Source organism: Narcine bancroftii, chromosome 2 (genome assembly GCF_036971445.1).
Source record: "Narcine bancroftii isolate sNarBan1 chromosome 2, sNarBan1.hap1, whole genome shotgun sequence".
Classification (NCBI taxonomy): domain Eukaryota; kingdom Metazoa; phylum Chordata; class Chondrichthyes; order Torpediniformes; family Narcinidae; genus Narcine; species Narcine bancroftii.
Genome location: NC_091470.1, coordinates 337,856,731 through 337,878,698, shown reverse-complemented (window position 1 = coordinate 337,878,698; position 21,968 = coordinate 337,856,731). Strand labels below are relative to the sequence as shown.

The following is a 21,968-nucleotide window of genomic DNA, read 5'->3' as shown; positions in this document are numbered from 1 at the left end:
TTCTTCTGGAAAGAGTTTAACCAAAACTATTATTAAACATTTATTTTAATAAGAAAAAGTTTAACATTACATATGTTGAAAGAAGAGAAAACATGCAGATGTTGTTCAAAATTTTCAATTAATATTTAGTTTGGCCCACGACTTAGTCCAAGTTTTTAATTTTGGCCCTCTGTGAATTTGAGTTTGACACCCCTGATTTAGATGAAGGAATTAAAAGTAACATTAGCAAATTTGAAGATGACACAAAGATGGGCGGCAGTGTGAAGTGTGAGGAGAATGTTATGAAAATGCAGGGTGACTTGGACAGTTTAGGTGAGTGGGCAGCTGCAGTTTAATGTGGATAAATAGGAGGTTATGCACTTTGGTGACAAGAACTGGAAGGCAGATTATTATCTGAATGGTGTCAAGTTAGGAAAAGGGGAAGTACAATGAGATCTAGGTGTCCTTGTTCATCAGTCACTGAAAAAGTAAGCATGCAGGTACAGCAGGCAGTGAAGAAAGCTAATGGCATGTTGGCCTTCATAACTAAGGATGAGCAAAAAAGGTCCTTCTGCAGTTGTGCATGGCCCTGGTGAGACACCTGGAATATTGTGTGCAGTTTTACTCTCCAAGTTTGAGGAAGAACATTCTTGCAATTCAGGGAGCATAAATTCATGAAGTTAATTCCCAGGATGGCAGAACTGTCATATATTGAAAGATTAGAGTGACTGGGCTTGTATACACTAGAATTTAGAAGGATGAGAGGAGATCTGATTGAAACATACAAGATTATTAAGGGATTGGACACACTAGAGGGAGGAAACAGATCCCGATATTGGGGGAAGTCCAGAACCAAAGGACATAGTTTAAGAATAAGGGATCGGGCATTTAGAAAGGAGTTGAGGAAAAGCGTTTTCACCCAAAGAGTTGTGGATCTGTGGAATTCTCTGCCTCAGAAGGCAGTGGAGGTCAATTCTCTGGATGCTTTAAAGAAGAGTTAGATAGAGCTCTTAAAGATAGTGGAGTCAGGGGATATGGGGAGAAGGCAGGAACAGGGTGCTGATTGTGGATGATCAGCCATGAACACAGTGAATGGCAGTGCAAGCTCAAAGGGCCAAATGACCTACTCCTGCACCTATTGTCTTGATAAGGCTTAAGATGCTGGGTTCTACTGCAATACCATTGTTAAAACAATGTGGAAATCCCTCCGTTGCACAAGCACCAAACTAAGGTCAAGTTCACAGCTGAATGAATTACTCATCCAAGTTCATATTTCAAGACATAAAAGAAAAGTCCCTTTTGTTTAATCACTAACTAAATATTTTCTGTAGATTCAACACGGTCACTCTAATATTTGCCAGCAAGCATTCAAAGAAAAAGCAGTCTACAAAAAAACAATTAGCAAGCAAAAAGAAAAGTGGTAACTGTATAGAGGGATATAAATCAAGAGGGGCACAGGTAAGGTGAAGGGTCATGATCTTTCTCCCATGGTGGGGTGACATGCAATGTATTGAATTTGTGATTCAAAGCAATGCAATGCAAGATCCAGCTTTAACTTCTGCAAGAATTGTGCAGAGCGATATAAATATAAATCAAAGAATTTTCCACAACTGTGCCTGCCATCATCCCTTTGGGAGGGGACAATCTACTGAAATGGCTCCCACTTCCCACTCTGCTGTTGACACAAAAATGATTTTGGCTCCTAACATTGATCCTACAGGATGTGTTCACATTCATTCTTGGATAAACAGACTAATGTGGAAAACACTCCAGCCTCCATGTCAGAAGTTAATTAATTAAACACTGAATGAGGTCAATTTGCCCAAAAGCTGAATGAGCCATGACACAAATTGGGAGTGAAAAATTGTTATCCATTACCCTGGACCTTGGAGGAAACAGGGTAAAACTTGATGGGAAAAGGAGAGTTAAAATGTCATTTAGAAATTGGTGGTAAGCAGATGTGAATAAAGCAAAATGTAATAAGAAAAATAAATGCATGAAGTTGTAAACCATCTCAAAATGTTACACCAAGTGTAACACAAGCAGAACTCTGGGCAGTACAGCTTTCTGAGTTCAGGAAGTCAGCCTTGTTTTACAAAAGAAATGGATCACAAATAGGCAAGAATAGGCCATTTTGCGCCTTGGGCCTGCCCTGACATTCAATACGTTCACGCAGAGCTATGCTGGGCTCCACTCCTCTCCTGTGCTTGCGCCCCCAGTACCCCTAATTCCTCGAGCTTTCAAATATTTATCCATCTTCAACTTAAATACATCTTAATGATTTGGTCTCCACCACCCTCTCAGGAGCAGGAATTTCCTGAAAATCCTTAGCAGGACAAAGCCTTCATCCCTGGAATCAACATGGCACTAATGCCATGGCAGTCGTCCTTTGGTGCGGTGACTCGAAAACAAAACATGGCTCGCTAAATGATCAACCAGCACCCTGATCTCAAGTTTCTTTGTTTCTCAACTTTGGAAAAGAAAGTTTCATTATCTTTCCCACCAAACTGCACCACCTCACATGCTCCCCGCTTAACACTGACCACCGCCAGTGGGCTGATCTCGCCTCCAACCGTGCATCTTGGCGCCTCACAGTTCGGCGGGCAGCAGCCTCCTTTGAAGAAGACCGCAGTGCCTACCTCACCGACAAAAGGCAAAGGAGGAAAAACCCAACACCCAACCCCAACCCACCCATTTTCCCCTTGCAACCGCTGCAACCGTGCCGCATCGGACTTGTCAGCCACCAATGAGCCTGCAGCTGACGTGGACTTTACCCCTCAATAAATCTTCGTCTGCGAAGCCAAGCCAAAGAAAAGAACATAGATCAATTCCTTCTATTCATAGGTCATTCTTCCACCGAGCCTCGTGTCTGCAACTACCCTTGGTTTTGGAAGGTGCTAAACCAACTTAAAGTCTCTTAACATTTTCACAATCTGGCTTTCGAAAGAACAAAAGAAATAGGAACAATAGAATGCAATGACTGACTTGACACTAAAGGAAGAAACAGACAAAAGGATTTACTCACCCATGATTACTGTCAACATCAGGACAAGCTTTCTTGTTACCAAGTAGTCAATTTGTGGCTATCTTTGCATGACGAAGGTATCCTGGTGAACAAACAAGATCATCGGTTTGTAAAAATCTCTAAACACATTTTTCCTCAAAATATTCCTTTTAAGTTGGCACTTTTTTTTGCATTTGACTTGGCAGTGTTCCACAATTAAACCTTTTTGGCTTGATTTAGATAATTTATTAGAATGAATAACTGGAGTAAGGATCCAATGTTATTTTTATTGGGAGATTTTAGAGGGATTAAACCCAAATTAAAAATTATTATGTATAAGAAAAATTTGTTCAAATTGCCATGGCAATAGCTAGGAAATATATTGCTATAACTTGGAAGTCAGACATTGCTTTAGGAATGGATAGATGGCATGCAGACATTCAGAGTTGTATTCCACTTGAGAAAATTACTTAGAATTTAAGAGATAAATATCATACATTTTGTGAAAATATAGAGCCCATATTTACAAACTGTTGGCAATAAAATTTAAATAAATCTCAAATATACCCTTTCTGTTATAGGCCTCTATGAATATTTGTATGTTTATAAGTATCGGAAAGTGAGGTACTCCTGTTGTGGTTTTCTTGTCACTCTTCTCTTTTTTGCTTGTACAGGGTTGCAGGGAGAAAGAGGGGGTGGGCGGGAATTTATATATAAAAAAACAAAGAAAGAAAAACCTATAAACTTTATTTTTCCTTTTATAAAACACCTCATGTATTTGTATTAAGTTTGAAATATTGTGATAGGTTTGCTTGTGGTTTTATATATTTTTTAAATATTTCTTTTAAAAGGTGAACACCATGAATACATTTTGAAAGATATTAATTTTAATTCAATATTTAAGATACAAAATTTGTTTTCTTGCAGCACCCAAAGTGCAAACATTTATATAAACCATCTGACAAAATAAATAAAAACAGTGCCAGGAAAAGTCAAAGGTAGTGTCTATTACCCTCTTTACAGAGGCTTCAAGCTAGGTATAATCCACCTTTCAAACGCTTTGCCTACCTGTGTAAATGCATCAAAGGTGGATTGTGGGGGGGGGGGGGGGGGTCATTTCTGAATTAGCTTTTACTAGTCAAGTGAGGTAGTGTCAAAAGTGAAGTGGGGAGAGTGTAAAAGGGCGAGCCATGTTGCTGGGTCCAAACTGGAAAGGAAAATGACGTTGCAATTACATCTTATGTATGCGACGTAAATGATGGAATTTTAAAATTAACCACCAGCAATGAACTCAGCAGCAGTCAAGTTATATTCAGATCTCAATATGTCTGGCAACTGGAGAGATAACGAGGTCCAGGAGTTCCTAACCCTTAGAAAACACAACAAAATAGATTGCCAGTTAACATGAATGGTGAAAGATGGCCCGATTTTTGAAAGGCTGGTTACAATGGAGATAAAGGATCTGCTGCTGTCAATGGATCATGATGATGTGGAGAGGGATCGTCTTCATTTGGAAAGGCAGAGAGACCATGAGGAGCTGATGAAGAGAGATGTGCAGGAGGAAGAGGTGGCAGCATGGGAGGCTGATAGACATGAACACACACATCAGATGAATGGGTTTGGTACCAGGCTCCAAGACATTCAGCGTGAAATGAAGAATCAGCCTCACTTCTGCGAGAGCAGATTTCAGCTCCTGTTGCTCCTGTACAACAGTGCCCTGCTCCCTCTCCACAGCACCAAACTCCCACAGCCCAATACCATGCTTCTGCATCCCAGAAGCATTATTATTCTTCCCCGCCATATGAAAATAATAGCCTCGCCCAGACCAATGAAGCATATGAGTCATTTACTCCATCTTCCTCATCCTCCTTCCTCCAGCTACAGGAGTGATTTAAAATTAATCCACACTGATTTGTGCCTTACCACTTTTGAACATTGTAATAGGGGTCATCTTCATTTGCACAGTTGAAAATAGTCATTTCCAGTTGTACATGCACTTTTTATTGTTAATTTTCTTTACATGTTTTAAGTGCATTAAAAATTTCTGACATGTGCAATAAACATTTACTAAAAGATGTTATTTGTTGTCTTAATCATCTTACAGGTTCAGATTACAGAATGGACATAATGGCTTCACATATCGCCTGCTTGTGCACCCTGATAAACAACTCAATCTGGTTCAGGGAGATTGGGTAGATCAGTGTTCCACTCTGGCAGGAAGTGCTCCTTGTGGATCTTCCATAGATTGTGCAGATCACAACAGGAAACAACAACGTCTGATACAAAAGTGGTACAAATAGCAAGCTGTTTGGCCAGGCCCCACCAGCAACTTTTGAGAAGTCTGAAAGCATTCTCTACAACCATCCTTGCCAAGCTCAAATGGTGGTTAAAGCTTTGCTGCCATTGATCGAGTGCTTGGTGGTTAGTGAACCCCTTAATCAGCCATTTCCTGAAGGGGTGAGCCGGGTCTCTCATTAGATGCACAGGGATTCCACTCCGTTGACAGTTCTGGATTTCTGTGGGCAGAGCAATGTAGATTTATAAATACTTCATAAAACCTCTGAAATCACAAACAATCAGTTCACTAATATTTTCTAGTACCTGCTTTACAATAACAGGATAGAACCAGACGCTGGAACTTGTCATACGTTTCATTCGAAGTAGAGTCAGTCACAGTCGTTCCTTCAGTTTAACATATAAACATTGTCATTACATCCTATATGGTTACAAGTGACGATAAAAACGATATATTGCTTGATCCACACATAGATTACAGTGCAGTGGGGAATATAAACTTAACTTCACGTGGGAAGAGGTACCCACCTTCATCTTCGGCCTTTCTGTAGATGGTTGAGTTGGCTAAAACTCAAGCATCATGCATGAGGCCAGGCCAACCCACATACACATCTGTGAAGCTGGAGAAAAAAAAAAGAACTGAGTGTATAGATCGACATATGAAACACATTCACTGATAAAGACAGATAATTTTAACTCAGGCCAATATCCTTACCAGTAGTTGTGGTTAACAAAAGCTTGAAGAACAATCGCGTACACCCTTTCCGATTGTAGTAGGCTTGTGCGTCACCATGAGGGGGCGATGATGGGAATATGGGTGCCATCGATGGCACCAGCACATGTTGGAGAACCCCATGCTGCAAATCCATCAATTGTCTCCTGAAGTCGCGCACCACTTGGCAGTTCAACAAAACGTTTAGAAAGGGCACTCTTCAATGCTCCAGAAAACCTAGCGTGTACACACACACACACACACACACACACACACACACACACACACCACACACACACACACACAACTGATGGATCAATATTCACGTGGGGTAGCCAAGGTTCCACAGGATCTTGCCAGTTTATTGTCTTGCACCTTAGTTGAGGCTCAAAGACTGGGAAGAACCAAACATCTCCATCTTTGGTGTTTAAGGTCCACGCACCATTCTGCCTCAAACTGCTCCCTGCTTCTCTCCACATTTTCCTCACACGTTTTTCTGATCACACGAACACGTTCACACGATTGCGATATTGCGTGCTTCATAACGTTGATTGTGACGCACAGAAGGTTTGTTTGAGTTCTAAGATTAGACAAAATGTACATGGCTAGCATACATACCTCCTGCTCCACCACCATTATTGTTTTCAGAACAATGTCACTTCCCAGCGGGCATGTTTTACATCACTCTAGTCGCCGACGCTGCTGCACTGCACATCCCACCTCTTTTGCTCCAGGGAGCCAGCCTGTTGTGTAAAAGGGCTCACTGACCAGGCATTTCTTCTGTTTGTGTTAACAAACAAGCTGGCTTCTAGAGATAGGTCATGCATAAGGCAATATAGCCAGTTTTTAGTGTAAAAAGAGTATATGGTTCTTTGTTCATTAAGGCATCTGGTGGCAGAAGGGAAGTAGCTGTCCTTGTGCTGTTGAGTGCTCATCTTCAGGCTTCGGTCTCTCCCCGATGGTAGCAGTGTGAAGACGGTATGGGCCTGGTTGGTGAGGGTCCTTAATGATAGAGGCTGCATTCTTAAGACACTGGTCCTTGAAGATGTCCTCGAAGATGTCCTCAATGAATGAAGACACCCAGGAATTTGAGGTTCTTGATCCTCCCCATTGCTGAGCCCTCAATGAGGACTGGTTCATGTTCTCCTGATTTCCTCAAGTTCACAATCATCCCTTTGGTTTTGCTAACACTGAGTGCAAGGTTGTTGTTGTGACACCACTCAACCAGCTGATCCATGCTTCCTCATTGCTATCTCTGATTCTGCCGACAACCGTGGTGTCAGCACCAAATTTGATGATAGCAATTGAATTGTGCCTACCACACATTCAAGGGCTTAGAGTGAGCAGAGCAGTGGGCTAAGCATGCATCCATGAGGCGTGCCAGTGTTGATCATCAGTGAGGAGGAGATACTGTTTCCACCAGGTGCTTTTCTGCATTGAACAGAAGATTGATGATATTGTTGACAAGACAAGGCTATTTTCGTTTAAGGCCTAATTTTCCAAACAGGCTGATTCTGACCAAGTGGTAGAGAATGCCCTGGAATGAGAGCTACTTAAGCAAGGTTAGTGTTACAATGTGGACTGCAAGAAGTGGTCAAATCTCCAAAAGAAAGGCTTACGCATCTCCTGTTCCATATTTCTCTCCCTCACCATCTTTGTTCACTTCCTGAGCATTACCCACTGGGTGGCAGTGATGGCAATCTCCAAGATGTCCAACTTTAACTGCCGGGATGTCGCTCACCATCAGCTTTCCAGCCATTTTGATCAGCACATCAGCAAGCAAATCGAACAACCATTTGTGGAAAGGTGGTGCAGTGAGCAGAGCCCCAGAGACTATGAGACGAGAGCAGTAAGCTCCTGGAAATGAAGGGGATTGGGAGCAGGAACACATAGGGGTGACACGGTCAGTGTAGCAGTTCGTGCAATGCCTTTACAGTGCCAGTGATCGGGACCAGGGTTCAAATCCTGTGCTTTCTGTAAGGAGTTTGTACATTATGTATCTGCGAGGGTTTTCCCCGGGGGCTCCGGTTTCCTCCCATCGTTCAAAATTTACTGGAGGTGTAGGTTAATTGGGTGTAAATTGGGAGCATGGACTCATGGGCTGAAATAGCCTGTGATTGTGCTGTGATTGGATTCAACAGGAAGCTTTGGAGGATGGACTGAAGGAGGAACCCTTGGTCTCTAAAGTATCACTAGGCTGAGAGACTTCCCCAATACTCTTGCACTTCTTAAAAGGAGTGAGGGTAAATCTGACAATAAAGGAGAAGTACTCATGTTAGGGGACTGATTCAAAATGAACAAGCTGCTCTCTGGACCATACTTCAGGGTTAAAACTAATCCTGATATATGCATAGATCACAGAAGTTTTGGGGAAAATCTCCATATAGGAACAATTTTGCAGCACTCAGTGCATGCTCATTTGGCTTGTCAAGCAATCGGCTGCATCCGTACAAAAGAATTTGGATGAGTTGTCTACCAGGAGCTGTAAAAATGCATGGGGAAGGATAAACTATTTTTCTACATCTTATTTTAGTTTTGGTCTTTTTGAAACAAGATGAACCCCCATTTATGCAGCAAATTCTGAAGAACTATCAAATACAGTTTGGGCCAGAATCAGTGGTGCAGAGATAAAATTCCATAAACACACAAGGGACTGTCCAAAAAGACAATGCTGCAGGACTTTTGCTCAGAAAGACCACAAAGAAAATCAACATTCAATACCTAACAGGAGTGATTTTAATAGAAGACAGGAGTTGGTGCCTTGTGAGACAACATTTGGCTGACAGTCCATTCAGATTTCCATAAGCCAAGGCAGAGGATTGTCATAATTATGGGAAGAAATAAGATGTAAGGCAAATGAATGTCACCGGTGAAAATCTGAAACACAGATCTGAAGGCAAGTCATTATAAATTAGGCTTGGAATGGTCTTGGATTAAACCTGAAGGAAAGATGAAAACCCCAGAATAGGTCAACGAAGGAGTTATTCAGAAGTGACATTAACAGTGACATTTAAGTGCAGGTAGTCCTCGACTTCCAACCTACACAAGTTATATCCACCCACACATACAACCAATTTTTTAAAATCTTTATTAAAACTACTGTACGTTCATATTTTGTATTAAAAGTACTGTATACACTCCCAACAGCATCCCAAAGTCCCCATTTCCTCCCCTCAACCCAGCACATTCCCTGACCAAATCAGAGTTACAACCAATCCTTCTGTCCCCATTATGGTCGTAAGTCGAGGACTATCTCCGATTGCGAATTTAATTCTGCATTGGAGCAAATTGGACTGAGATGGAAGCTGCTCTATTTACAATTCCATTCGTGTCAGTTTTACTAAACATGAATTCACTGGAGAATAAATTTTTGCCCACTGTAGGAGTCATGTCATGTGGTGCTGTTATTGTTTAAAATTCTAGCACAACCTCTCCTCTCTTATATTCTATGTCATGAGTAGTAGAGCATCCTTTTCGCCTCGTTAACCAATTTAGTGGCCTCTCCGATGTCTTTGACAACCTCTTTATTTATATTCCAATTTGTCACTCTCAGATCCCATGGGTGACTTTTTTTGATCAGCCTGCTCTTCGGTGCCTTGTCAGAATCTTTGCTAAAATGTCTAAATAGACTACATCAAACAGATTGACCTCTTCAAATCTCCTTTTAACTTCCTTCAAGAATTCAATCAGGTGAATCAGACACAAGCTTCACTTAACAAACAATGAATCCAAGAACAAATATTATGCTCTCTCTTACAATGAATATCAATGACTTACCCATCTCTAAACAGGGCTATAATTCCTTGGTTTCTCCTCATTTATACAGTGGTACAACATATCAAGCCGTCCAATCTTCTGATCTCACTCTTGTAATCATAGAAGATTGAAAAACTGTAGAGAGTCCCATTCTATATAGCCCCTTGCTTCTTTTAACATTCTAGAGTAGAGTTCAGCAGACCTCAATTTGTCAGGTGTCAGAGGTGATGAACCCCTTAATTATTTCCTTTTATTACTGTTATCCCATCCAGTGGTATCTCTCATCCAATCCACAAGGACAGCTTCTTTCCTACTGCCAGAAGATTCCTGAATGTCAATGCACCAAAGACACTTCCTTACTTCGACTTTTCATTCAATATTTTAATATATTTTTGGTATGGTGGCTTATATGAACGTGGTATGAATGTGGTATGAACGTGGTATGAATGTTTACAACTGTGAAGTTGCTGCAAAACAATAAAATTGTTCATGACAATAAATGACATAATCACAATTATCCCCGTTTTGTAAAGACCGTCATTAAACATTTCACTTAGAAATTTATCCATTTTCCTAACCAGCACATAGATTACCTTTGAAGTTCACATCAGGCTATTTTTATTTGTATTCAGTTTTATTCAATTTTTCTTTGATTTTTTTGCCAATGTTTTATCACATCCTCTATGTTTCTATAATACTCTTTTTAATTTTATTCCTACTCTTGCAATACCATTCCAGGTATATCCTGGTGTATTCGGCACTTGATATTTGACATGTGCCTCTTTTTTTCTCCCTTACCCTATCTTCTATGTATCTTGGCATCCTAGGATTTTTTTATTCATAGCCAGTCAATTAGTTTTCCTGTTACCAATGACCTGTCTACCACTAGCACTGGGAGTCTGGCCATTTGTGGGGAACACAATACCAGTATCACTCCAAGACCTTTAAACAATATTGTGGTAAATACTGAGCAAATATTTGCTTGCAAAATTTAATAAGCCTGAGAACTGACTGCCCTGAGCTTTCTTGATCCTTCATATTAAAGCTCAGTACACTCATAAGGGTTTCCATGTGTATAAAAGTGTTGAAAGTTCAGGGTCTCAAATTAGCCACTTTTTGTTTTATAAAAGGCAAATAGTCTTCATGCTGCATAAACACAAACAATTCCAGAATTTGTTAGCTCAGATATTTTGGAGCATCACAGAAAGAATTGTTCATCAGCTCTGGCTGATAAAACCATAGAACATTTCAGCATAGAAACAGGTCTCTTTGACCATTCTAGTCTGTGCCGAACCTATTTTTTTTTGCCTAGTCCCACTGACTTGCACCCAGTCCATCACCCTCCATACTCTCCCATCCTAATCCAAATTCCTCTTAAATGTTAAAATTGAGCCCGCATTTACCACTTCAACTGGAATCTCGTTCCACACTCCCACCACTGTGTGTGAAGAAGATCCCCCTAAACTTTTCGCTTTTCACTCTTATCCCACATCCTCTGGTTCGTATGTCACCTACCCTTAGTGGAAAAAGCCTATCTACATTTACTCTGTCTCAATTTTAAATACCCCTATCAAATCTCCCATTATTCTTCTATGGTCCAGGGAACAAAGTCCTAACCTGTTTAACCTTTCCCTGTAACTCAGTTTCTGAAGTCCAAGCGACATCTTATTAAATATTTTCTGCACTCTTTCTATCTTATTAATATCTTTCCTGATGTTAAGTGACCAAAACTGCACACAATTCTCCAAATTTGGACTCACCAATGTCTTATACAACTTCAACATAACATCCCAACTCCTGTTCTCAATACTTTATGAAGGCCGACATGCCAAAAGCTCTCTTTACAACCCTATCCACCTGTGATGCCATTTTCAGGGAATATGTATCTATATTTCCAGATCTCTCCATTCTACCATATTCCTTAGTGCCCTACCATTCACCGTGTATGTCCTTTCTTGGTTTGTCCTTCCAAAATTGAACACCTCACACTTAGCTGCATTAAATTCAATCTGCCATTTTTCAGCCCATTTTTCAAGCTGGTCCAAATCCCTCTGCAAGCTTTGAAAATCTTCTTCGCTGTCTGCAACACCTCCAATCTTAGTGTCATCTGCAAACTTGCTGATCCAATTTGCTACATTTGGTTCTTCTCTTTTCTGTCCAGTACATTCAAAGTGGTCATGGCACATCCCTGTGATCCAGTACATATTCGTTGGTTATCAATTTTTTGTTGCAAAAAATTGGACTAACAAGACTATTACTAAACTGCGTCTTAGAGTACATCTATCCCAATAACTACACAGTGGTCTCCCTCCTGTGTATCTCTGGGAAGGACATTGCAAATGTCCTCAACCATCTCTTCTCATTGGTCAAAACAGTTGCTCCCCAAACTATTCCATCCATTTGAAGCCCCAATGGGTGAGATTTTTACTGCACCACGAGGTGAGTACAATAACGACCACACACAGCCTTTCTTAATCTCATAAAAGCTTTGACTCCACAAATCAAGTGGGTCAGTGGAGTATTCTTCTGCTGCCCTCTGAAATTCACCTCACTTCCAGCCTACAACTGTTACAAGCATACTGGTCAAACAAGAGGCATCATCACTAGCCATTCTCAACTTTTATTGGCTATGGCCCTCTTAGGTCTCTGCTCAAAGTTTATGGGGCCCATTCCCTGTGAAAGCGTCAAGTTTAGTTGGTTCTTCCGTACTTCTCTCCTACTGACAATATAAAAACCATACTAAATATTTGATGTTTTCCGTCCATGCCCCCACCCAGTCTGAAATGTATTGTGACTCTCAGGAATTGATTCTCAATTAATGGAATCCATGGCTGATAATATTCAACAGAGGACTGAAAATCTCAAATTCCAACTCTGGGACCATGTCAAATCCCAACAAGGACCACATAGCTTCTCATAGTATCACACACATGTCCATTCAAACAGCTCCAGATGAACAGTGGCAGAGACAATGGATCATGCATTGGCCTGAATCAACACTTCAGATCTACAGAACTGTAGTGAAAGTAAGCCATACTTGAGCCCAGGGACTGCCCAAGAAGAGGCAGTGGCAATGGTCTGAAGAAATAAATGTAGCTTAAATTCTTTTCCATATACTCAGGCAAAGGATGATCTGATCATATTTAAAATGCTACTCGGATAATTAGACAAATGCAAAAAAACTATTTCCTCAAAGAAATAAAGAAGGGGGAGTGATATTAAACTTTGAAGCAAAATGTTTAGGAACATAATAAAAATGCATTTCCCACACCTACAGAAGTTATTACCTTGCTGCCACAACTCTGTAGCTGCTGAGAAAATTAGGAATCAAGCAGATAAATTTTAATTATGGATAGCAAAGGTGTTACAGTAAGAACATCAATTTAAATTAACCCCATCTGCCTGCACATGTACATAGTCAGTATCCCTTTATTCCCTCCCTGCTGTCATATCTGCTTCCTGCCATCTTCACTACAGCACATGCCAGGCATCTAACATGCTTTATGTAAAAATAACTTGCTTCATAAATCTCATGAAACTTTTTCCTCTCACCTTAAAGTTATGCCCTCCAGTATTTGACATTTCCACTATTACTTTTTCCTTATCTATGCCTTAATCTTACACGCTTCAATCAGGATGCCCTCAGCCTCTGACACTCCAGAAAAAACAAACAATCCAAGCTTGTCAACTTCTCCTGATAACTAACACTTTCCAATCCAGGCAACTTCCTGATGAACCTTTTCTACACCCTTCTCAAAGCCTTCACATACTTCAGATAATGTGGTGACCAGCACTGCACACAATAATCCAAATGTGGCCCCCAACTAAAGTTTTGTGCTGCTACAACATGACTTCCCCAATTTTTAAACTCAGTGATAGTATGCCCTTCTTTACAACCCTTCTTTACAACCCTTCTTTACAACCCTTCTTTATAACCCTTCTTTACAACCCTTCTTTACAACCTTTCTTTACAACCCTTCTTTAAAACTCTTGTGTTGCCATTTTCACGAACTCTGGAATTGCACCCCAAAGTCCCTCTGTATATCAATACCCTTGAAGGTCTTGTAATTTACTTTTATCTTGTATGTTACCTCCCAAAATGCATCACCTCAGATATGTCCAGAGTAAATTCCATCTGCCAATTTTAGGCAGAAGTTTCCAAATGATCTATATCACCACCAAATTCAAAATCAAGTTTCTTTCCCATGATCACCAGACTTGTTAACTAACCTGACACTCTAATGTTGCCTTTACTCTGTACCAACTGATCTCTCTCTGCAACTGCTGTGTTTTAATTGCTTCACTTTGTACATGCTCATTAAATTGTTTTTCTCACTGTACCTTAGTTCAAATGACAATAAGCTTGAACTTCCTGTTGTATCCTTCTATACCATACTCGCTATCCACATTAACAAAAATTGTCATGACATCTGCAAGCTCACTAATCAAAGCATCTATATTGTAATACATATTTATGATTTGGATGACAAACTATACCTGTTCCAGCACTGATACTTTTGGAACATCAATGGTGTCAGGCCGCCAGTCAGAAATACACTGCTCTACACCATACTGCCTCTCATTACCAAGCCAATGTTTTATCGAATTTACCAACTCATGTGACTTAATCTTCTGAACCAGCTTCCCATGAGAGGACAATGCTTTACTCAACATCCAAATGTCTAGTCTCAAGATACTTACCCATACATTGAGATTAAACATATCAGTTGCAGGATGGCAGGGTTGCTGCAGTCACAGTAATGTCAGCGTTGCTTCTGGTACTGACCCGGGAGAAGTGGAGAGTGGAACTGCGCCTTGCAGAGCTCCTCCATAGAATCCTACAGCCCAGTCATTGTGCTGATGGCCACATACAGGTTTAAATGCCTGTAGGTTTAAATTGGAGAACCCACAGAGGCTCAAGATGCCGGTGTTCAAGCTCAACAGTCCAGACCACACAGTTCCGGGGGTGGGGGTGGGGGTGGGGTGGGGGTGGGGGTGGAGGTGTGGGGGGTAGTGGAGCAGACTAGCGCAGGACACCAAGTACAAGAAGCCTGGGAGAAGGAGAGATGGGGTAAGAGACCACAGCAGTGAATCAAAGAGAGAGAATTAAAGTAAACAAATTTTGTGTATTTATGTACAGTGAAAACAAAGGAACTTTCACCTTTGTGGGGACTCCTAGGTTTCTCTTCCCTTCCCAAGAGATACCACTGAAAAGCATGGCAGGATGCTGAGTTTAAATAGAATATTCCAACCATTGCCTTAGCTACCAGGCAATTCACTGGAAGCAAAATGAATGGGTGGAACGGTTGGCGTGCGATTAGCACAAAACCTTTACAACTCTAGCGATCGTGTCAGGGGTTTGAATCCCACACTGTCTGCAAGGAGTTTGTACGTTCATCCCGTGTCTATGTGGGTTTTCCCCAGGGGCTCCAGTTTCAAAACAGGATTTGAGAATTACCAGTAGTTCCTACCCTTCAAAATGTACCAGAAGTGTAGGTCAATCAGGTGTAATTGGGCGACATGAACTCATGGGCTTGAATGCCCTGTTAATGTGCTGCATGCCTAAATTTAAAAATTTGGAACTGAAACATTGAAATTGGGAGTGGGTATTTTCTCACCTGTCACGATTTTTGCCTGCTGCACCAAAGTAAATACTTACATAAACCCTATAGCTGCTCTATTGGTAAACTGCTATCATGTGTGTGCCTGATGCTGATAGACCAAGTGTGCCACCAATGCTCTCATGCATTTTAACTGGCCTCAGCCAGGCAGCGTTAAAGTTAAAGCAGTTGGTCTCAATACTCTGGAATCCTGCTGTATTCCCATCCCACGTCACAATCAAATATCTCCAATGGAAAAAGATTTTTGATGGGAGTATGTTTGGATTTGACTTTAACATTCTTCTTCAGTGGTGTAGCCAAGCAACCAATGTTTCTTGAGCCCACACAAAAAGAATGAAGTCATAGATAAGATAAATAAAATTCTATGCCACAATTCATTGCTACCAGAGAGAAGGATTTTTTGAAAAAGCAAATCCACAATACACAAATGTGCCAAATGAATCTAACTCCGTTACTTCCACATTTCCTAAAATGACTGAATTTAGTTTCAATTGTGGAGCTGATGGACGCTGCTAAGCTGATTCGTGGTAATAAATTCCTATGGGCGACTGCACACACTTTCTTCTAATTAACAAAATATTGTGCAACTTTGGCAATGTTTGCAGAAAATAGTATTGTTGTGCCGTCTAATCACAATGCAAAAATGATGTTGAAGTCCATCTGTTGTGAATCAGGTTCTTCAACTGCAGCCAAATCTCACCATCAAATGTTCCATTACACCAAAAGAAAAATACCAGCAAAAACTACTGGGACATTTTCTTCTGATTTATGTATCTGTTTACAAAAGTTTGTAGAGTTTGAAATCAAAGTAATCACAGACACACCCACACACAGAGATTCACAAGGGTTCCTTACATATGTACATTATATGCCTATGTAATAATTCTGAGGAGATAGGCAAGTAGTTTTGTTTTCACCAAACAAAGAGAACAGACTTCAGTAGATTGCACTAAAAGTATCGGTAAGAATTACCGGTAATTCTAAAATCTTGTTTGGCTGTAGCCAAAACTCCCAAAGCTGGTTATGTCAAGTGGGCAGGTCTGTGGCACCAGGCCACAGCAAGTAAGACTGCAGGAAGGAGGGAAATAATAATCAAGGGAAGTAAAGAAACAAACTATTTGCCTAGATTTATTTAATCTTTGAAATGCAGATGTTAATGGCAATTACTGCATTTACTCATCAAGGAAAAAATGGAGACCTTTCCAAGCTTTAAGATAATCGACATGAGAACCAGAGTTTTAAAGTTACCTTAAAGGTTTGGAACATAGGGCCTAAAATTATAGTAGGTTCAATGACAACATTAAAAATGGAATCTCATTGTTTCTCCAGATGTGCTACTTAAGTGTTCTGCCTCTCTGAAAAAATAGTGGTGAACATCCATACTGAACAACTACAATTTTGTATGATCAAAATGTGTCTCAGTTTAGGGTAAACTACAACTAGCAAAACATCCACGCTTTCTGAGGTGACTCCAACCAAAGAAAAGGCCAATCCAACCAAGAATGTATTAATCTCTAAAATTAGTAAACAGTAATAACAGAATTAGTCATGGCCTAAATTCCCTCAATATATCCTTAGATGGATATAATATAACTTTTAAAAACTGACTGCCTAGCTTTAACGATCAAAAGGGGTAAGTGGAGAAACTGCAAAACTGATCAAATTTTAAAAGAAATGTAGATTTCTTCTTTGCACACAAATGAACTTGGGTAAAGAGCCTTGCTCCTTCCACAAACAATTGTACTGTGTGTTGGCTCCAATAGCTCAATGGTTAGAGCGATGGTCTTGCAAACCAGGAGTCAGGAGTTTGTTCCTCGCTGGGGCCTCATTTTTGTGAGGGGCACTGGACAATGTGGTGACTCTGTCTTCCTTAGGGCAAACAAAGTTATAGGATTTTCATGCATGTTACATTCTAAATGTAGTATTAAGAGATAATAATGGAACTTTTACGTTTACTGTATATTATCATCAAAAGAAATCAAGGCACCAATGCTCAATATTATTAGCGATTGTGTTTCCTTATGTTCCAAAATGGCTATGATCTATTATTTTTAGAAATTATCTCACAATGGATTAGCCTTGGGCTAAGAGATAAGAGTTGTTCCACAACTAGTTCCACCTCTAGCAAAACTTTTCCAGTGCAGATACAATGGCATCAACCTAACAATATGGAAAGTTTCCCAGTTATGCTCTGACCATGATAAACAGGGCAGATGCAATTCAATTAATCAATGCACAAGCAGTCTGCTCTCAATTATCAATGAACTGATGGAAGGTGTCATCACTAGTATCTGCTCACCAATAATCTGCATACTGACGTTAAGTGTCAGTTTGGCAGGACACACATCTCCAGCCTTCACAACTGCCTTGATATTGTGTAACTTTCAGAAATAAGGTTAGGAGAGAATATAAACACAGTATTTGATCAGCATCAAGGAGGCCTGACAAAATTTAAGATAATCCCATTGCTGAAGTCATGCTTTGAACAAATGGTATTGATTGTTGTAGATCAATCATAACAACCCCAGAACTCCATTCTCAATGTTATTTAGCACACTGTGACCACTGGAATTGCAGTGGACACAACAAAATAACCAGACAAGGCATTCTTAGAGTGAATCAAACGAATTTACACTGCATCACTAGCACAAATTTTTAAAAGCCAGAATCATGTGCTCGACACGCACTGACGTCGTCACGCACTGACGTCAACATGGCCGGTTTGATGCCTCCTGGGAGTTGTAGTGCTCCTATAATGCCACTGCACTGCCCAAACCCAATCCCACTCGCTGCCCAGAACCGGCAGAAAGGTTTGTCTGTCTTTTAGGTTGCCAATCTCTATGCGGATTGTTGGCTGTGGCAGTGGGGAATACTTGTCCACATGAGCTGGTTTAAGCCTGTCAATGGTGAAAGACTGTGGCTTCCCTCAGATAACCAAAATACAGGTCGACCTAGTTTATCTGAGTATCCTTCACAGATGCCCTAGGTTGACCATGTGTTCCCCTTCGGATGAATGCATATTTGCAATTTTTGAGGTCTTCAGGCAAAAAGGAAGAGCATTCTCCATGTGACGGTGGTATAGGGGTCAATTTTCCTACAGTCTCCCTTAGCCTGCTCAACAGTTCCTTAGGGTCATTGCTGGAGTTGTAAATGGTAGGGGTTGTTTTTCCAGACTCTTTTGTGTAGTCTTCCAAAGGCGCTATTTGCCTTGGCGAGTCTGTTGTCTATCTCATTGTCGATCCTTGCATCTGATGAAATGGTGCAGCCGAGATAGGTAAACTGGTTGACCGTTTTGAGTTTTGTGTGCCCGATGGAGATGTGGGGGGGCTGGTAGTCATGGTGGGGAGCTGGCTGATGGAGGACCTCAGTTTTCTTCAGGCTGACTTCCAGGCCAAACATTTTGGCAGTTTCCGCAAAGCAGGACGTCAAGCGCTGAAGAGCTGGCTCTGAATGGGCAACTAAAGCGGCATCATCTGCAAAGAGTAGTTCACGGACAAGTTTCTCTTGTGTCTTGCAGGCGCCTCAGATTGAAGAGACTGCCATCCGTGCGGTACCGGATGTAAACAGCGTCTTCATTGTTGGGGTCTTTCATGGCTTGGTTCAGCATCATGCTGAAGAAGATTGAAAAGAGGGTTGGTGCGAGAACACAGCCATGCTTCACGCCATTGTTAATGGAGAAGGGTTCAGAACCAACTGAAAAACTGAAAAACCTCACAAAGATAAGCGTATACAGAGCCGTTGTCATACCCACACTCCTGTTCGGCTCCGAATCATGGGTCCTCTACCGGCACCACCTACGGCTCCTAGAACGCTTCCACCAGCGTTGTCTCCGCTCCATCCTCAACATCCATTGGAGCGCTCACACCCCTAACGTCGAGGTACTCGAGATGGCAGAGGTCGACAGCATCGAGTCCACGCTGCTGAAGATCCAGCTGCGCTGGATGGGTCACGTCTCCAGAATGGAGGACCATCGCCTTCCCAAGATCGTATTATATGGCGAGCTCTCCACTGGCCACCGTGACAGAGGTGCACCAAAGAAAAGGTACAAGGACTGCCTAAAGAAATCTCTTGGTGCCTGCCACATTGACCACCGCCAGTGGGCTGATAACGCCTCAAACCGTGCATCTTGGCGCCTCACAGTTTGGCGGGCAGCAGCCTCCTTTGAAGAAGACCGCAGAGCCCACCTCACTGACAAAAGGCAAAGGAGGAAAAACCCAACACCCAACCCCAACCAACCAATTTTCCCTTGCAACCGCTGCAATCGTGTCTGCCTGTCCCGCATCGGACTGGTCAGCCACAAACGAGCCTGCAGCTGACGTGGACTTTTTTACCCCCTCCATAAATCTTCGTCCGCGAAGCCAAGCCAAAGAAGAAGAAATGGTAGGGGACAACTCCCCTGGAACCACCAATCATGCGCTGTACACAAGCTCTGCAGATGAAGTTTGGAGGTCCTCCTTTGGAGTTGTTCTAATGCCCAGTAAGACTCAGGGCAGTTCATCAGCCTAGTTTGGGCCCTCTAACCAAGCCATCAAGGCTGACTTGAGATATCGTATAATGAATTGTTATACTGAGCAAGTAAGACAAGGCCATCCACAGCGAGGAAGTAAATTGTGGTCTTCTATCTGAAGTAACGTGCCAGTAAACTAAAATGAGTTACCCAGGAATTGAGGAATGCCTGAGCACAAGTGTCTGCAGTAGCATCTACCACAGATATGGCTCAGGCCACCATGTAAACCTGTCTATTACTGTAAAAAGATAACAGTATCCTCTTGAAACAGGAAGCAGACCAACAATGTCCACTTGGACAGGAGCTAAAACTTCTTCTTTGGCTTGGCTTCGCGGACGAAGATTTATGGAGGGGGTAAAAAAGTCCACGTCAGCTGCAGGCTCGTTTGTGGCTGACAAGTCCGATGCGGGACAGGCAGACACGATTGCAGCGGTTGCAGGGGAAAATTGGTTGGTTGGGGTTGGTGTTGGGTTTTTCCTCCTTTGCCTTTTGTCAGTGAGGTAGGCTCTGCGGTCTTCTTCAAAGGAGGTTGCTGCCCGCCAAACTGTGAGGCGCCAAGATGCACGGTTTGAGGCGATATCAGCCCACTGGCGGTGGTCAATGTGGCAGGCACCATGAGATTTCTTTAGGCAGTCCTTGTACCTTTTCTTTGGTGCACCTCTGTCACGGTGGCCAGTGGAGAGCTCGCCATATAACACGATCTTGGGAAGGCGATGGTCCTCCATTCTGGAGACGTGACCCATCCAGCGCAGCTGGATCTTCAGCAGCGTGGACTCGATGCTGTCGACCTCTGCCATCTCGAGTACTTCGACGTTAGGGATGTAAGCGCTCCAATGGATGTTGAGGATGGAGCGGAGACAACGCTGGTGGAAGCGTTCTAGGAGCCGTAGGTGGTGCCGGTAGAGGACCCATGATTCGGAGCCGAACAGGAGTGTGGGTATGACAACGGCTCTGTATACGCTTATCTTTGTGAGGTTTTTCAGTTGGTTGTTTTTCCAGACTCTTTTGTGTAGTCTTCCAAAGGCGCTATTTGCCTTGGCGAGTCTGTTGTCTATCTCATTGTCGATCCTTGCATCTGATGAAATGGTGCAGCCGAGATAGGTAAACTGGTTGACCGTTTTGAGTTTTGTGTGCCCGATGGAGATGTGGGGGGGCTGGTAATCATGGTGGGGAGCTGGCTGATGGAGGACCTCAGTTTTCTTCAGGCTGACTTCCAGGCCAAACATTTTGGCAGTTTCCGCAAAGCAGGACGTCAAGCGCTGAAGAGCTGGCTCTGAATGGGCAACTAAAGCGGCATCGTCTGCAAAGAGTAGTTCACGGACAAGTTTCTCTTGTGTCTTGGTGTGAGCTTGCAGGCGCCTCAGATTGAAGAGACTGCCATCCGTGCGGTACCGGATGTAAACAGCGTCTTCATTGTTGGGGTCTTTCCTCAACCGATGGTCAGAACACTTCCAATCTCTTTTCAGTGCCAACCGCTCAGTACAAGATTCCGCCCTGCTCCAGCTCCCTCAACAGCCCCTAAGGCTAGAGCTGGATGAGGTTCCCACCCTGGATGAGACATATAAGGCAATCGAACAACTGAAAAGTGGCAAAGCAGCAGGTATGGATGGAATCCCCACAGAAGTCTGGAAGGCTGGCGGCAAAACTCTGCATGCCAAACTGCATGAGTTTTTCAAGCTTTGTTGGGACCAAGGTAAACTGCCTCAGGATCTTCGTGATGCCACCATCATCACCCTGTATAAAAACAAAGGCGAGAAATCAGACTGCTCAAACTACAGGGGAATCACGTTGCTCTCCATTGCAGGCAAAATCTTCGCTAGGATTCTACTAAATAGAATAATACCTAGTGTCGCCGAGAATATTCTCCCAGAATCACAGTGCGGCTTTCGCGCAAACAGAGGAACTACTGACATGGTCTTTGCCCTCAGACAGCTCCAAGAAAAGTGCAGAGAACAAAACAAAGGACTCTACATCACCTTTGTTGACCTCACCAAAGCCTTCGACACCGTGAGCAGGAAATGGCTTTGGCAAATACTAGAGCACATCGGATGTCCCCCAAAGTTCCTCAACATGATTATCCAACTGCACGAAAAC

At 42.2% G+C, this 21,968-nt stretch overlaps 1 protein-coding gene across 11 annotated transcripts in view; it reads right to left on the bottom strand.

Moving 5' to 3' along the window:
* Positions 1 to 21,968, bottom strand: part of map3k22 (mitogen-activated protein kinase kinase kinase 22) — a 179,077-nt gene that overhangs the window by 126,458 nt on the left and 30,651 nt on the right. For 7 of the 11 annotated variants that reach the window (XR_011352488.1, XR_011352489.1, XR_011352490.1 and 4 more), the window contains one exon: positions 3,005 to 3,086. Coding sequence is in view for 1 of the 11 variants with exons in the window: in XM_069922175.1 (XP_069778276.1) it covers positions 3,005 to 3,023 (19 nt within the window). In the remaining 10 variants the exon portion in view is untranslated. Of the gene's footprint in view, positions 1 to 3,004; positions 3,087 to 5,806; positions 5,899 to 5,993; positions 7,756 to 21,968 lie in introns of those variants that run through there. The other 4 variants (XR_011352491.1, XR_011352495.1, XR_011352496.1 and 1 more) reach the window with 2 other exon arrangements.